The following is a 17,687-nucleotide window of genomic DNA, read 5'->3' as shown; positions in this document are numbered from 1 at the left end:
TGAGTGATGTGTGTGTGTGTGTTGTGAGTGGTGTGTGTGTGTGTGTTGTGAGTGGTGTGTGTGTTGTGAGTGGTGTGTGTGTGTGTGAGTGATGTGTGTGTTGTGAGTAATGTGTGTGTGTGTTGTGAGTGGTGTGTATGTGTTGTGAGTGGTGTGTATGTGTTGTGAGTGGTGTGTGTGTGTTGTGAGTGGTGTGTGTGTGTTGTGAGTGATGTTTGTGTGTGTGATGTGTGTGTGTTGTGAGTGATGTGTGTGTGTTGTGAGTGGTGTGTGTGTGTGTGTTGTGAGTGATGTGTGTGTGATGTGAGTGATGTGTGTGTGTGAGTGATGTGTGTGTTTGTTGTGAGTGATGTGTGTGTTGTGAGTGATGTGTGTGTGTGCGAGTGGTGTGTGTGTGTGTTGTGAGTGGTGTGTGTGTGGTGTGTGTGTGTTGTGAGTGGGGTGTGTGTGTTGTGAGTGGTGTTTGTGTGTTGTGAGTGGTGTGTGTGTGTTGTGAGTGGTGTGTGTGTGTTGTGAGTGGTGTGTGTGTGTTGTGAGTGGTGTGTGTGTGTGTGTTGTGAGTGGTGTGTGTGTGTTGTGAGTGATGTGTGTGTGTTGTGAGTGGTGTGTGTGTTGTGAGTGGTGTGTGTGTTGTTGTGAGTGGTGTGTGTGTGTTATGAGTGGTTTGTGTGTGTTGTGAGTGATGTTTGTGTGTGTGATGTGTGTGTGTTGTGAGTGGTGTGTGTGTGTTGTGAGTGGTGTGTGTGCGTTGTGAGTGGTGTGTGTGTGTTGTGAGTGATGTGTGTGTGATGTGAGTTATGTGTGTGTGTGAGTGATGTGTGTGTTTGTTGTGAGTGATGTGTGTGTTGTGAGTGATGTGTGTGTGTGTGCGAGTGGTGTGTGTGTGTGTTGTGAGTGGTGTGTGTGTGTGTTGTGAGTGGTGTGTGTGTGTGTGTTGTGAGTGTTATGATTGATGTGTATGTGTGAGTGATGTGTGTGTTGTGAGTGGTGTGTGTGTGTGTTGTGAGTGGTGTGTGTGTGTTGTGAGTGGTGTGTGTGTTGTGAGTGGTGTCTGTGTGTTGTGAGTGGTGTGTGTGTGTGTGAGTGATGTGTGTGTTGTGAGTGATGTGTGTGTTGTGAGTGATGTGTGTGTGTGAGTGATGTGTGTGTGTGAGTGATGTGTGTGTGTGTGAGTGATGTGTGTGTGTGAGTGATGTGTGTGTGTGTGAGTGATGTGTGTGTGTGTTGTGAGTGATGTGTTTGTGTGACTGATGTGTGTGTGTGAGTGATGTGTGTGTGTGTGTTGTGAGTGGTGTGTGTGTGTGTGTTGTGAGTGGTGTGTGTGTTGTGAGTGGTGTGTGTGTGTGTGAGTGATGTGTGTGTTGTGAGTAATGTGTGTGTGTGTTGTGAGTGGTGTGTATGTGTTGTGAGTGGTGTGTATGTGTTGTGAGTGGTGTGTGTGTGTTGTGAGTGGTGTGTGTGTGTTGTGAGTGGTGTGTGTGTGTTGTGAGTGGTGTGTGAGTGTGTGAGTGATGTGTGTGTTGTGAGTGATGTGTGTGTTGTGAGTGATGTGTGTGTGTGAGTGATGTGTGTGTGTGAGTGATGTGTGTGTGTGTGAGTGATGTGTGTGTGTGAGTGATGTGTGTGTGTGTGAGTGATGTGTGTGTGTGTTGTGAGTGATGTGTTTGTGTGACTGATGTGTGTGTGTGAGTGATGTGTGTGTGTGTGTTGTGAGTGGTGTGTGTGTGTGTGTTGTGAGTGGTGTGTGTGTTGTGAGTGGTGTGTGTGTGTGTGAGTGATGTGTGTGTTGTGAGTAATGTGTGTGTGTGTTGTGAGTGGTGTGTATGTGTTGTGAGTGGTGTGTATGTGTTGTGAGTGGTGTGTGTGTGTTGTGAGTGGTGTGTGTGTGTTGTGAGTGGTGTGTGTGTGTTGTGAGTGGTGTGTGAGTGTTGTGAGTGGTGTGTGTGTTGTGAGTGATGTGTGTGTTGTGAGTGATATGTGTGTGTGTGAGTGATGTGTGTGTGTGTGAGTGATGTGTGTGTGTGTGAGTGATGTGTGTGTGTGAGTGATGTGTGTGTGTGTGTGGTGTGTGTTTTGTGAGTGATGTGTGTGTTGTGAGTAATGTGTGTGTGTGTGAGTGATGTGTGTGTGTGAGTGATGTGTGTGTGTGTGGTGTGTGTGTTGTGAGTGATGTGTGTGTGTGTGAGTGATGTGTGTGTGAGTGATGTGTGTGTTGTTGTGAGTGGCAGTGGATTTTCAGCATTCACATGTTCACGTGGAGGTTAATGAGTGAGCCAGTGGACGGCTTCACCAGTCGCCTGCTGACCGCGTGATGGAAGTGGACCAGTCGTGTTATCGCGTGCTCCACGCTTTGAGATTCGTGACCGCAGCCGCACTCTGGGATGCTCCTCATCGTTCATTGGTGCGGAAGGATGTCGCCGCATCTGCCGTGCTGGCTGGCAGGTGGATCACTGGGTGTTAGTCGGCGCCCAGAGATCCTGCGTAGGTGCTGCGTGGAAGATTGTGCGAGGTTGCTCTGCAGGTGCTGGTGGTTGCTGATGGGCTCTGGGTACCGGTTGGGCTCTGCTGGATCCTGACTGGACTCATTTTGGGTTACCCGGTTTTGGGAGGCGGCTAGCTGCTGATCATTCAGCGTTTTGCGTCGCTTGCCGAGAGACGGTTGATGCTGGATGGTTGACTTGAGATTGATATGGGTGGTTAGATTGGTGGTGGGTCTGTGCTGTGTCATGGGTCATTGGTGGTGGGTCTGTGCAGTGTGGTGGGTCATTGGTGGTGGGTCTGTGTTGTGTGGTGGGTCATTGGTGGTGGGTCTGTGTTGTGTGGTGGGTCATTGGTGGTGGGTCTGTGTTGTGTGGTGGGTCATTGGTGGTGGGTCTGTGTTGTGTGATGGGTCATTGGTGGTGGGTCTGTGCAGTGTGGTGGGTCATTGGTGGTGGGTCTGTGTTGTGTGGTGGGTCATTGGTGGTGGGTCTGTGTTGTGTGGTGGGTCATTGGTGGTGGGTCTGTGTTGTGTGGTGGGTCATTGGTGGTGGGTCTGTGCAGTGTGGTGGGTCATTGGTGGTGGGTCTGTGTTGTGTGGTGGGTCATTGGTGGTGGGTCTGTGCTGTGTGGTGGGTCATTGGTGGTGGGTCTGTGCTGTGTGATGGGTCATTGGTGGTGGGTCTGTGCTGTGTGGTGGGTAATTGGTGGTGGGTCTGTGTTGTGTGGTGGGTCATTGGTGGTGGGTCTGTGCTGTGTGGTGGGTCATTGGTGGTGGGTCTGTGCTGTGTGGTGGGTCATTGGTGGTGGGTCACACGACCCGTGGCGACATGGAGCCGACCACTTTGAAACTGCCCACAAACGAGAGTTGTCACTGCATCTCAACCACACTCACCGGGTACTGGAGGAGGATATTTTGGACCTGGCAACAGTGTGTTTCTAATTATAGCGCACTGGTCACTTCCACCACTGCAAAGGATTCTTTACTCGGTCCACATGCACGTTATTTTACTCGTGATTAGGACTTAATTATCAAGGAGCGTGTTAATGCGCGATGCCCCAAAGATATGAGAACATCCTTTCCAGCCCTCAGGAAGGAGATGTTTTTCCACCCCTGCTAGGCGCTCTGCTTTATCTCTTTAGCATGATGCATCTTGCTGACGTAACACAACTGGCAGCGTGCCTGCCTTGTCAGGTGACTGCCTTTACTCCTTTTTTGTGTGTCAGAGCCAAATGCGCACCGCAGCTCACGCTCCATAGGGGCACGTGTTTGGCTCTCACGAAATCGCCCAGGATGCACCCAATCTCATCCGATCTTGGAAACTGAGCAGATTTGATCTTGGACAGCACTTGGATGGGTGACCGCCATGCATTCCGGGTTGTCTTAAGTGGCTGCGAGGCTGTGCTACCTTTTTACGGAGCAGGGGGCAGTGCGAAAAAACCCCATTGTTTTACTGTACTTCTATGACACAACGCATGGTCCGCACGGAATGAGGTGGCCCTCATCCAGCAGTGGACCGACAGAAGGTCTGTACATGTATCAATGTGTTTGTATCCACGCTTTTGTGTTTGTCCGGCATTGGTCGTGCAGTGTCAGTGTGTGTGTGCACATGTGCATGCTGGATTGTGTGAGAAGCTCACAGATCCTTGAGAGATCTGACAATAGTCCCATCGGTTAGCTCCTCCGGCAATCGAGACTGCGATGGCTGGGTCATGTAGCCTACATGCCCAGCCACCGCATGCCCAAGCAGCTTCTGTTTGGTCGGATATCGGGGGCTAAACGGGTGCTGCACTGGCTAGAGAAGAGATGGGTTGATGCAGTACAGGAGGATATGGAGTTGAGTGGATTTACCGAAGACTGGTACCAGTGGTGTCAAGATAGGCCACTATGGAAGAGGCTCGTGAAGGACGATACTGGATAGTTTGAAGAAGTCACCCTCCAACAACAGCGGAGGGCAGATGAGTGACGCTCATAACAACGAGCGGATTGCCGGACTGCAAAAATTGAGCAAGTTGGCACAGTGCGGAGCACAGGTGGAGCATTTACTAGTTACCTCGGTCAACCTATGGCATCTGGGTCTGTCCTGTGACCTCCGGCCAGAAAGCCTTCGACACTTCACATGGCCTCAAAGTGCACCTAGTATGGCACAAGCACTACGGTGATGTAACTGCCACTTCATGGCAAATGGCGGCTGTTGTTGTCTGCGAATGGCATGATCCTGACATGTAAGCTAAAAACTAACCTTTTTATTTTAGCAGGTAAGGGCCACTGAGCTGTACAGCTCTTTTTTTCAGAAGCGACCTGACCACAAATGATAACGCAACGAAGTGGCTTACCATGTGGGAATGTATTGCAAACAAATAAATCTAAACGCATGTTTCTAAATGTGGAGGGAAAAAACCGGAGGACCTGGAGAAAAATCTACGCGATCACGGAAAGAACATGCAAATTCCAAATCTAGAAGCGTCAGGGTCAGGATCGAACCCGCGACCTCCTGTATACCAGGCGAGGTAGTTAACATTTCCCAGCCACCATGGCGCCCCACGTGTGTGAATCAGTGAACGCGTGTGCGCAGCTGGAGCTGTGTTTAGTCTCCCCTGCAGTGTTTGTTCTGTGCGCTGCTGTCGTGTTGCAACTCCCAGTGCCAAACCTTTCACAAACAGGTATTGCCGCTCAGCCAGCGCCTGGGGCAACACCAGCTTCTCTGACATCTAGACTGAACGGCACTAGGGAAGTTACAGGCACAGGTGACAGTATTATTATCCTGGTTGCGTGCCACTTTACGACGTTATTAAAGATTCAGCGCAGGAGTGTCAAAAATGTTTTCTCTCGACACCTCTGTTGGTTAGTCCTGTAAGTTACGCTCCACGTTGCACGGGGAAGTGTGGCACTGCATAATGGTGACCGCAAACCAATTCTAACACTCATTTGCAGGATTTGTTTGAATTGGCTTAAAATGCAGCAGTTGCCTTTGATAAATCCAGTCAACATCATTAGGAAGCCACTGAAGCTGATGCACTTTTGAGTCTAGCTTGAAAACTTGTTTCTTTAGAACTTCTTTTTGTGTTTAGTTTTCTTGTCATTACCCCACACCTACGTTTATCATGGCTGGCTACGTACAGTGCGAAAGAAGTTAAACACACATGCATTCATGTAGAGGAGCACGGAGTTGACGAAGGCCTTGTTGCACAAACCAGAGAGAGAGTGTGTGCGCGTTCTACTGCGGTGTAGAATTCCTCCTGCAAGGCTAGGCCTGGGGTCACGGCGGAGCCTCGGACGGCCGACGAGACGGTGCCACGATGGCGACGGTCGAGATCCCGTCTTCGTCTGGGGTGGACAAACGTAGTGCACGGTGTGTGGTGGACAAACGTAGTGCACAGTGTGTGGTGGGAGGTGTCCTCCCTTCTTGCAGCATGGCCAGGCAGATGATGGGCACACCTTGAGCGGACGATGTTGTCGTCGGAACAGGAGGCCGGTCCTCGACGAGACCTACGGTGTCGCGAGCAAAGTCGAACCGTCTGGGGCCAAGAGGCTGTCCACTGACAGCACGTGTGGAAGGCCAATGTCGCCTGTTTTGAGACCGCAGGATTGTTTTGCGTCTCAGCGCAATACAGCGGGACTGGTTTGACGTGAGTCTCGTAAATTCGGATCTTGGTAGATGTGGCGAGACGAAATCGAGGCGCCTATCCAGCCGGCAAACTCTTCAACTTCGAAGGGAGTTGATGGGTTCTCAGCCTGGACACCAATAACCCGTGATGTAATTTAATGATTGAACTTAATCAAGCCTAAATCTTGATTTGAATCGTTCGTGACTGCAGGAATCCATACTCTTTGGTTCTTTTGGTAAAGTCACGTAGGTATAAAATAAAATAAATCACGACGTTTCGGGCGCAACACAAGCGTCTGTCATCAGGTGTGAAAGCATGGTCTGCTGCTGAGGCAGACTGTTTTATAAGGTTTGAAATGGGTGTAGCCAAGGGTCATAAAGAAGTGGCCGGGGCTAGTGATGTTAATATGAGAAATTAGCATGTAACTGTAAGATAGGAGAGCAGTCTCCTTGACGAGGGCACGGAAGTGGCTATGTTAATCTGAGAGATTAGCATGCTAATGTAAAATCGAAGAGTGGTGCAATCTAAAGGCATGAGTGCAACCCAACGGGTGCAATCCAAAGGACATGTGAGCATGAGAGTGCAATCCAAAGGCATGAGAGTGCAATGCAAAGGACATGTGAGCATGAGAGATCTGAGAGAGAGACAGAGAATCGGAAATAACAGCTGACATAGGCAGGTAGGATGGAAACATCACAGTCAGTTAAGACTTTACCTGGCTAATAACGTCCTTCCAATGATTGCTCAGTTTGTACCCATCCTCTCGGTTGAAGTTGTGTCCGTATTTATATATCTGGATGGCTTCATGAACGAATCTCTGAAGGTAGCTGGAAGGTTTGCAGAGTACCTCCGTCTTGGAAAAATCTATTTCATGTGAGCCCACAGCGTTAAAACAATGATTGGCAATGGCAGAGGTATTGGTCCTACCATGTTTCAGATCCGCCTTGTGTTCACGAACGCGGTCTGAGACATGCCGTTTCGTTTCCCCAATGTAACTGCTGCCGCAACCACAACTCAGTTTGTAGACACCAGGGTATTGCATGTCAGAAATCACATCCTTTACAGATGGGATTAAATCACGGATTTTGTGTACTGTGTTGAAACGAACCTGGATCTTGTGCTTGTTTAAAATTTTGGAAATCATTTTGGTAACCCCTGCTATGTACGGTAAAGTGATGGTTTTGGTTGGATCCTCAGAAGGTTGTCTCCGCATGGCTGGGGAGACAGCTTTGCGGATTGTACGGTCCGAGTGTCCGTTCATCCTGAGGGCTTGGTGTATGTGCTCCAATTCACTGACGAGGTGGTGCTGGTCGGCGATTAAATGAGCCCTATGGTGTAGTGTTTTGATGAGGGAATTCTTATGGGCTGGATGGTGGTGGGAGTCAGGCTTTAGATAGGCATCCATGTGGGTGGCTTTCCTGTAGACCGAATGTCCCAACGAGCCATCAGGTCTCTTCTCGATCAAAACAATCAAGCCTGTTTTGCAAGGTCAAGGGCGGAAATGTGTAAATATTATTTGTGTGTTTAATGACAACGATCAGAATGCCAGGCAGCTTAAACACAGCAAGTTGGCACAGTGGGGGGCACCGGTGGTGCATCTGCCATCTCAGTCATTCCACTATTGGCACCTGGGTCTATCCCGTGATCTCCTGCCAGCAGGCGTTCGACACATCACGTGGCCTTAAAGTGCACATAGCCTGGCACAAGCGCCGTGGTGATGTCATCGCCACTCAGTGGTGAATGGCGGTTGTAGTTGTATTGTTGGTGTGATGCTCCATTGTTAATTCACCGTGTGGCAATTTAAATCACCTTGCAAGAACGAGAACTTCCGTCTCCAATGCATTCCTGGAAGGGTGAATCTCGGGTAATTCCTTTTTTGAATTCGGTAAAAAGAAACTGAATATTTTAAGAGCTGCAGCGCATGTGAATACGAGACGGTGGTCCTTAATAAATAACGTCGTGAAGCAGCGGTCCTCAAAGAGCCGCGTGAGCCTCCGGAACCGGAGGTGGCTGACCCCTGGCCTAGGAGAACCGCAGGTTGCTGAGCCCTGGCATAGGGAAACCATACTTCCCAACTTGGCTAAGGAAAGTCCAGGTTTCAGGGAAGGCTGTCCTAGTGCCACGCCAAATCATTTCGATGAGATTTTGGCCCGGTTACAAATACCCTGGTCTTACGGCCAATTCGTGATCGAGGCTGTGCCAATGGCAAGAAGCCACTCGCTGTGTGGGTGGCGCTAGTGGTTCAGTGGGGCGTGGCTGTATAGAAGTGGGCAGAGGGAGGAAAGCAGGGGCTGAGAACCTCCCAGAAGTTGTAGAGCTGTAGTTCACCGTGAATTACCAAGTTACACAATCAGCTGTAAAGTGACACCACATGGAAATCCAGAAATAGAAAAAATATGTATCCCCAAAATAGAATTGAAAGGTAAATACAGTAATGGCCATGTTCCTTCCTTCCTTTGCAAAATACTTTCAGGAATCTCAGTTGGTCCCGCACCTGCTTTCATTTAATGACTTTGTGGAAATGTTTTGTCAGATTAAATGTCTTATTGCAGCACGCCACAATTTTAAGAGTGATGTCATTTAGACTTATCCAGTCATTATACATAGTTTTTTTTTCCGGCTACAAAGTGGTAACTGGAAAGCTCGAATAAATGCACCCAGGTATGCTCCCATGTAAGCCACCTTTGTGCACGTGTGTTATTTGGCAGAGGGACCAGTGGGCGTAGCGGGTAGTTCTTCGTGTTATGAACCTGCCAACTCAAATTCCTGGTCACGGCTAACATTCGTGGTAAGATCTAAACTGTTTTTATTTTACCAGGTAAGGCCCACTGAGCTATACAGCTCTTTTGCAGAAGCGACCTGGCCACAAATGATAGCTCAACGAAGTGACTTATCGCGTGGACATTTATTTATAGCAGCCAAATCCTGAACTGGTTTTGGGCACTCCTCTTCACCAATCTGCATTCACTAGTGTGGAGAAGTACGGTCAAACCCCAACGATGAATATGGTACCGGGAGACCTTCATCCAGCAGTGGATTGACAATGGGCTGCACTTCATCGTTATTACTGTTTAAGTTTGCGTTGCAGAGACAGTGAGCTACGTGTGTTTTATAGCTTTATTTTGGTGATTTCGAAAACGTCTTGGATTGGCCATATTTGTTTGTTGTTGTACAGAGTTGGACTGATAACTGTAATCTAAATTGTCTTATGGTTGTTATTGTTTGACTTGCATCCCAGTGGGATTTTTGCACACAGCATTGATATACGGTGCTTTTTATGGAAGACTTTGCTATTTTTTCCTGGATTTTTCTGTTTGCGCGTTGTCATGTTTAAGATGTTTCTTGTTGACGTTTTTGTTTGTTGCGGTTGCACCCGAGTCAAGAGCCGAATGGCTCACAGGGCTATACCTAATACATGAACTGAACTGTGTTTAGCATGCTTAGTACCACTCAGGCAGATTCCAAGCGTTCTCTTCCATGGCATGAAGCTCACCAGCACCTGATAATGTAATAGGGATAAGGACGGTGCTGTTTTTTGCAAGATTATGACATTGCGTGCCTGACACAAATCCCAAATCTAAACTATACGGCAGCAGGAAAGATTTACGATGTCTCAGTAACATTTTAATTACGGATCCTTTGAAAGAATTACGCCATTTTTACATGCAGGAGAAAGCCTGACTAGTTGTGAGCATTCGGTGCTTATCGGGGCATAGCGTGCAGAGTGTCCACAGATAGGTCAGAAGCCAGCCGACTGCACTGTCTCTAACAGGCACCTCAGCGCATCCTGCCACGTCGTTATTTCTTGCTGATTGAATCAAATAAATAAGGAATGCTACTCAATTGTGAGTCAGTTTTCCTGCTGGTGTAATCCGTGTATTTATTTCCAGCAGTATGCTTAACCTTTCTCGATATGTTGTTGTGTTTTTGTGTGTATAGTTTTTGTTGTGGTAAATATATGACCATCCCCTACTGGACGTCTGTGCAAAAAGAGCTTCACAGCTCATCGCATTTCTCACGGACAAATTAAAGATTCTGATTCTGAAGCGGTTATTAAACTGTACTGAGAAGTTTCATTCGTTGGCAAAACACTTGCACGCTTGACGATGCTGGCTGCAATCTCCAGCGAAACGTCATAAGTAAAAAAAAAATTAACCAACCATTTTGCATATTCGCCAACGTGACAATTTGATTTGACTGGCTTTTTGTCAGGCGTTGGAGGATTATAGTTCAAATTGCATTTTTTTTATGCACAATCTAAGGGGCCGTCCATAAATGACGTCACGCCCCTTGGAGGGGGGGGGGTCAGACATTTGTGACGATATGTGACGAGGGGGGGGGGTTTGAGAAATGTGACGTCACATCAAAATGCGCAACTTTAAATAAAGATAGAATTGTTATAACAACACTCCTACAACATCAGAATGCAGCGCCACATTAAATACGCACTACAATGACAATAGTTTAAAGCGATTTGAAGCATGTTTTTTTTTTTTGGGGGGGGGGGGGCAGAGCTTTGTGACGTCATATTTGAGGGGGGGGGGGGGGTCTGACTTTTTGTGACAAGAGGGGGAGGGGGTCAAAAATCGTCCAAAATCGCGTGACGCCATTTATGGACGGCCCCCCAAGGCGGGGGATGCTGCTGGATGCTTCTAGACGTTCCCCACGCGCCTCAGTGTCTCTGTGTTCGGCCTGCGCGCGCATCTCGCCGTGTTGTTGTCGCGGACTGTGCTGTACCCCCATATTATACACGAGCTTTACTTCCCGGCTTCGCCCGGGGCTTGGATTAAACCACGCCCGGCCGCCTTTGTCTCCCCAGTGGCGATGTTCACACACCACACGAGTTACTCGTTTGAGGCTGAGTCGACCTAGGGGAGGTCCAGGACCGGTTCAAATAATCGTCACCGGTGGTGGCCGTGAGCAGGAATCGAACACGGGTTGCCGGGTTTTGTAGCGCAGCGTAGCGCTACCCACTACACTACAACGCGTTACGCTGCCACGTGCGCGGGTCACGTGACAGATGTGACGTCACAGCTCACTTGCTGTGCAAAAAAAATATGCATTAATGAGCTCCCCTCCCCCTCCCAAAAAAAACACAAGTGTATTTTTATAATGTTTGCATGGTGTACAGTCTGGAAAGTACCCACATGTCAAATTTCCAGTTTGTTGCATGTCGGGAAGTACGCTAAACATTTTGAACAGACACGCATATTCACAACTTTGCCTTATATATATGGAGAGTATTTATTATTTATTAGAACGCGATTTTTCCATGAAGCAAAAACTACCGCGCTAAAAGAGAACAGACTGTACCGCGAAGCACAGACACAACAACAGTGCAATCAACAATATATACAAAGTGCAATTATAGAATTATAGGAAATTGATATCACGATTGTAATTGGTCGTATCGTTAAAATTGGTATCGCGTCGTGAAAAGGGATGCTGCTGCAGCCCTGGTGGTTACGCAATCGTCTCTGGTTGCAGCGTTGTGTGTGTGTAGTGTGCGTGTAGGTGCGTAGTGTGTGTGTAGGTGCGTAGTGTGTGTGTGTAGTGTGTGTGCGTGGTGTGTGTGTGTGTGTAGTGTGTGTGCGTAGTGTGTGGTGTGTGTGTGTGTGCAGGGGCGTAGTGTGTGTGGTGTGTGTGTGGTGTGTGTGTGTAGGTGTGTAGTGTGTGTGTGTAGTGTGTGTCTGTGGGTGTGTGTGCGGGTGAGCGGTAGTGTAGCGGTAAGCGCGCTACGCTTCGAACCCAGTGACACGAGTTTGATTCCCGCTCACGGCCAACACCAGTGATAGCGATTATCTGAACCGGTCCTGGGCCTCCCTTAGGTCGACTCAGCCTCAAATGTGTACCTGGTGCGGTGTGTAAACATCCCCACTGGGGAGACAAAGGTGGTCGGGCGTGGTGCTGGCCACCCACCCCCTCGTGTACCGTTCCGGCCTTCATAGGTGCTCGCTAACAGCACTTGCCCCAAGTCTGTTAAGGCTATACGGGGGATCTTTGTCTTTGTTATATACTCGTGTGCGAAACGGCCTTACGTTACGCGCGTCTGAGCAACAGTGCGAGCGAGCGTCCACACGTCGTGAAGAAGAGTTTATTTGATACATAGTTTTAGCCAATTTGGTAATTTCCACACCATCTCTGTTCATCCAACCTCTCTCCCCATGCCCTGTCAGTCAGCCATGGGGTTTGTGTGACCATACTTCGCTCTGCTGGTCAGTGCAGGTTGATAAAGGGGGAGGCAGAGAGAGAGAGGGGAGATGGGAGGACACGGCCAGGTCCGGTTCAAATTTCACTCACCACTGATGATAGCCGTGCCTGAGAATCAAATTCAGATGGCTGACTTCATGGCGTGCCACCCACAGAACTCCTCGCCTCTGCAAATGTTTCTTGTTCAGTGGTTTTCCACATTTCAGTAATTCGTCGTGGTTTTATACTTCAGCCCTCAGGAAAGAGACGTAATTAGTGGCATAACCAAATAGATTAAGTGATAGTTTTACTTTCACTCACCAGGAGATATGTAAATATTAGGTCAGATCATATCCATTTGTATCTCTGATTTGTACGTGCATTGATTAAAAATATAAGGTTTATGTCAAACAGACTGGGCTGAGCCCTTGGTGCCACGGTGGCGAGATGTTAACTACCTCGCCTGGTATGCAGGAGGTGGTGGTGGGTTCTATCTCGACCTTAACGCCTGTATTTTTGGAGTTTGCACATTCTCCCCATGGTCGCATGGATTTTTTTCTGGTTGTCCTCCGGTTTTTCCTCCACATTTAGAAACATGCGTTTCTAGTATATGGCTGCTCTATATTTTAACATGACGAGCCACTTAATTGGGCTATAATTGTGGCCAGGTCCTTTCGGCGAAAGAGCTACCTAGCTCGGTGGGCTATAGCGCCTGGTAAAATAAAAAATACATGTTTAGTCTTAGTTTAGGTGTGACGTGCAGAAATGTGCAAGCGTATGCAACTTTTTGGGAAATAATTTTTAAAAATCCCTTGCTGCGCCGTCGTTGAAGAACTGCGTGTTACTGCAAGCTCTTTAGGTCATACCAGACCATTTTAGGTATCTTAAAACCGCTGAATACTCTAAATGGCAGACACCCAACAGCCAAGGACAGCAAGTTTGTCAAAAGATAATTTCTAAAGAAGCCGAGTAAGAAAGAGGTAATGATGGAAGATGAAATTGAATAATATTCAGAGGCTGCTTTTGGACAAGAACCATGTAGGAAATGAAGGAATGGAAAAAAATTGCGGAAGTCCTTTGCCCAGCAGTCGGAAGTTGCAGGCTGACAGCAGCAGCAACAACAACAGGTTGTTTATCGTTTATAGAAGTGGAGCATCAACCATCGTGCAAGCTCCGGTCATCCTCGCAGCAGCGTTTGGCTAACCGTAGAACAAAGACTGCATCGTGCGCTTTCAGATGCACTTCTGCGGCCCCCTGGAACGCTCTACCGACCGATGTTAGGAACACGCTGGAGCTATGCTCTTTTAAATCATCATCCAGATTGAAAACTCATTTCTTTAGAACTGCTTTTTGTGTTTAGATTGTTGTCCTTCCCCCACACCTCCGATTAGCGCGGTTGGCTACGCACGGTGCGAAAGACGTTTAACACATACATGCAGTGGGCAAGAGCAGACTATATGCGTAAAATCAGAAGTAACTCCGTGGTTTCGTCATCTAAACCTGATGTGATCTGATGCAACACTGATGGAATAAATTCTCCCAAGATGTCTCTTCATCTCAGTGGCAAGGTCCCAATAGCACAACCGTGCAATTGGGGCTTGAACTCGAAAGTAACGTTGAATTAAATTCCCTCTCGGATGTTTTATTTACAAAGGATTATTATCGGTCTCTCTTAATTGTTTTGTTTTTTGATCACTTATAACTTTAACCCTTTTGACTTTAGATTTTTTTGGGGCATAAAAATACGTTGGGAGTGAAATCCGCGTGATCAATATTTATGATCTTGTTGCTGTCACTATAACGTTGTCTGCAAGAACTTGTTTTTATTACTGTGAATAATTAATAACCGTATCTATGTAACTATGGCTTCACATGCAATAGGGACCATCCCAACAGACTCTCACCTGGCTATATGGAAAGAGCATCATATATCATGCAGTCGTTGTAACCTCCAGTATCAAGACACCAGAGAGAATTGAGTCTCCAAAGTGAGCCTCACAGTGACGTTATGGACCATGATTGGTAAGGGAATGAATAAACATTTAGACCTTTCTTAATCCGTTGTTGGATGAAGTTCTGCTCACATCGTGTCAATCATGATGGTTATTCGACCATACTTCACCGCACTGGTCAGTATGGGTTGGTGGTGGGGGGGATCGAGGATCAGTCTGAGATATCACTCTCGACTCATGTTAGCCGGGGCCGCGAATCAAACTCAGGTTGGCGGTTCATCCCGCAGTGCGCGAACCACTGCGCCACTCACTGCTCCACCCCAATGAAAGATCCCATTTTACACTCTTACAGTATATGATTTGTCTTCTCATTTCATCCGTGTATGAGCTAGACTGTGTGTTTAATAGCTTTGTGTCGTCAAGCTTTTGTGTAAATATTTGTGTTGTCCCAGGGGCTTGCTCAGGTGGTGAATTTTGTGACATCTACAACAGGCTCCAATCGAACGTTCTTTAACAGGCACAGGCTTTGGATGTAAGTACAGGGACTCTACTTACGAACGAGTTAGGTTCCAGAGGTCTGTTCGTGAGTCCAACTTTACTCCTGCTGATACCAAATATGTTGTACGGCATGTACACTAATCACAGGGAATGGCTTTAAAAGTTGTATAATCTCCTGCAGATGTAGATGCCATTGGTTCTTCACGTTTTGCTAATGTAGATGTCAATGGTTCATCAGGTTCTGCAGATGTAGATGCCACCATCCCCATTTATTGCGTGGGGTTGGTTGAACTTACGACGCTCAATCCAAACAGGCAACTGGACATACGGACCAGGTTTGTTCGTATCTCTGAAAGTTTGTAAGTCGATTGTTTGTAAGTACAGGAGTCCCTGTATGTTGAACTTCTTTCTCATCGTACATAGCCAACCGTGCCAATGCTGAAGTGAAGGCGAACGAGAGACCGCTGCATCATTCTGCGTCACGTGTTGCCAGAACAATGCGCCTGGCTGATGAATAAGTGGTGATACGTGGAGTTCTCGCTGAGCGATGCATCGCCTGGGCAGAGTGGAGTCCTGCCTGGCCGTGCCGGTGTCGAGACGGCGGCGTCAACATCACGGGCGCCACTGAAAGGAACTCCCCGGGCTGCTTTCTGTTCGGTCATTTCCAGCGCCAACTCTCTTCCGTCCCACAGTGTGCTGGATATTTTGATTTCCTCTAGTTGTGAACGGTATTGCCACAACGGAGATGTGTCCACAATCCGTAAAAAATTGAAACTTATAAATTTTACAGCCCTTTGTCAATCTGATGCTGTGCCTGTCCGCACCTCCCATTAACACGGTTGGCTACACACGGTGCGAAACTAGTTATACATGTGTAGTGCAATAGCGCCGGCTGGTGGTGAGCGGTGGCAACTGTGGTGGACAGACAGCACACACGCCGGTGAGGGCGTGCACGGTGTGTGGGCAGAGGGGAGGAACGAGGGCAAGGTTCACGGAGGACCCCGTCTGGAGGCCCCTGGAACCTGCTGGCGGGTTCGAGAAGGGGGCATGGTCAGGGCGGAGAGCCAGGCCGTGCTGGGAGCATAAAAGGAGCCGAGAGCGGGAGGCTCGAGGCTGCCGGTTCTGGTAATGGACTCGTCTCGTCCTTGCTGTCGTTTCGTCGCCGTCGTCACTAAACGTCTCCGCTAGATGTTGCGCTACGAAGGACAGCAGTTGGCTATCTCAGTCAGCGCCGTCAGCGTTAGACAGCTGGTGTTGTGTACACGCTGGGCTGAGCTGCTGTGGAGAGTGTGCGGACGAGACCGTGAAAGTTGTTAATAAAGAAAGTGCCTCCTAGAAACTCTCTTCTCTGATTCGTTGATACTACACACGTGTACATGGGGGTTGTCTGACCATACTTTCTCACACAAGCCAGTGTGGTTTGGTGAAGGTGGGGTAGCCCAGCACCGGTTCAGGTATCGCTCCCCACTGATATCACTTGCTGGCAATCGAACTCTGGTCACCAGGTTTGTAGCACAGTGTGGCGTCGCGATGTATGTTTCTAATTTGGTGTGATGCAGCTACGTGTGATTGGGTGTGATGGTGTGCAGTGCAGTGTGGAGCAGTGTGGTACAGTCTTATTGTGCTATATCGTTTGTTGTGCGCTGTGGTGATGTGTGTCTTGTGTAGCGGTCTGCAGTGTGGTGATGTGTAACTGTGGGTGTGCTGCTGTGTGCAGTGTGGTGATGTGTGACTGTGGGTGTGCTGCTGTGTGACCGGTGTGGTGTCCTGCTGTGCGTTGTAGAGCTGTCCGGGAACACGCGCTGCGTGGTGGACATGGTGGATACCCAGACTGTGCTGTCACCTCCGACCCTCGGCACGGCCGACACCAGGTATGGATGGAGAAGTTCTTCATGTCCCCCACATCACAAACAACAACAACCACAATTTCAACATTCTATACAGCATCTAAATCTGGATTGGGGAACCTATGGCCTATTGGCTGGATACAGCCTGCAAGTTCATATTATTCAGCCCGTCGTCATGTGGGTACGACCACATGAAAACGGCCTGCAAATGATATTGATCCATCACTGCAGGCACCTTAGCCACGCTAATCGAGGACTCGAGGGAAATGTTCATGACTTGGCCACGGTGTGTTTCTAACTTGAGCACGCTCACTCACTTCCATCACGACAAGGGCCTTTTGCAGTTGCAGAATTCAACGAGGTGTTTCAGTGTGTGTGAGTGTGTGTGTGAGTGTGTGAGTGTGTGTGAATGTATGGCCCACCGTGGGAGCAGCAGTCTAGCAGTTAGCGCGCTGCACTACGAACCCAGCGACCTGAGTTCAATTCCCGTTCACGGACAACACTGGTGACGATTATTTGAACCGGTCCTGGGCCTCCCTTAGTTCGACTCAGCATCAAATGAGTAACCTGGTGCAGTGGGTAAACATCGCCATCGGGGGAGACAAAGGCGGCCAGGCGTGGTGCTGGCCACACACCCCCACATGTGCTGTGCCGGCCTGGGTAGGTGCTGCTCGCAAACAGCGCCTTGCCCCAACGTTGTGTCTCAAAACTAGCTACTACTGGCCAAGACTAATTTGAGAATCTATCGAATTTTTAAGAAATAAAAATAATTGTAACCGTTCGGATAGCTACCGACTTAGTGCTGCGTGGAAGCGAATCATCAAATAATACATTATATAAATGCATGCCTATAAAGGGCAGCATACTTCAATAGGGATTACCGTTGGTACGGCTATTTTAATACATAACAATAGACAGGAAGGACAGGATCAAAGGGCTTGCATAATGCACAATGTTCGTTGACTCATTAATCCCCCCCCCCCCTCACGTGGCGCAAGAGCGCAGAAGCGTGGTCACCACATCTACGCCTCTCTATAAGGAACGAAATCTGTCTATCGCCTGATGAAGCTAGTTGTAATTACTGGCGAAACGTCGTGCTCAGATTGTAAATGTT

General features: G+C 48.4%; 1 protein-coding gene across 1 annotated transcript in view; it reads left to right on the top strand.

Moving 5' to 3' along the window:
- LOC144938454 (kinesin-like protein KIF13A) overlaps positions 1-17,687 on the top strand; it is a 136,377-nt gene that overhangs the window by 4,159 nt on the left and 114,531 nt on the right. The window contains exon 2 of the mRNA XM_078866272.1: positions 16,510-16,597. Within this exon, the coding sequence (XP_078722398.1) occupies positions 16,510-16,597 (88 nt within the window). The remainder of the gene's footprint in view (positions 1-16,509; positions 16,598-17,687) is intronic.

The sequence above is a fragment of the Lampetra fluviatilis genome, chromosome 22, assembly GCF_964198595.1.
Source record: "Lampetra fluviatilis chromosome 22, kcLamFluv1.1, whole genome shotgun sequence".
Classification (NCBI taxonomy): Eukaryota; Metazoa; Chordata; class Hyperoartia; order Petromyzontiformes; family Petromyzontidae; genus Lampetra; species Lampetra fluviatilis.
This window is presented reverse-complemented; position numbering and strand designations above follow the sequence as displayed.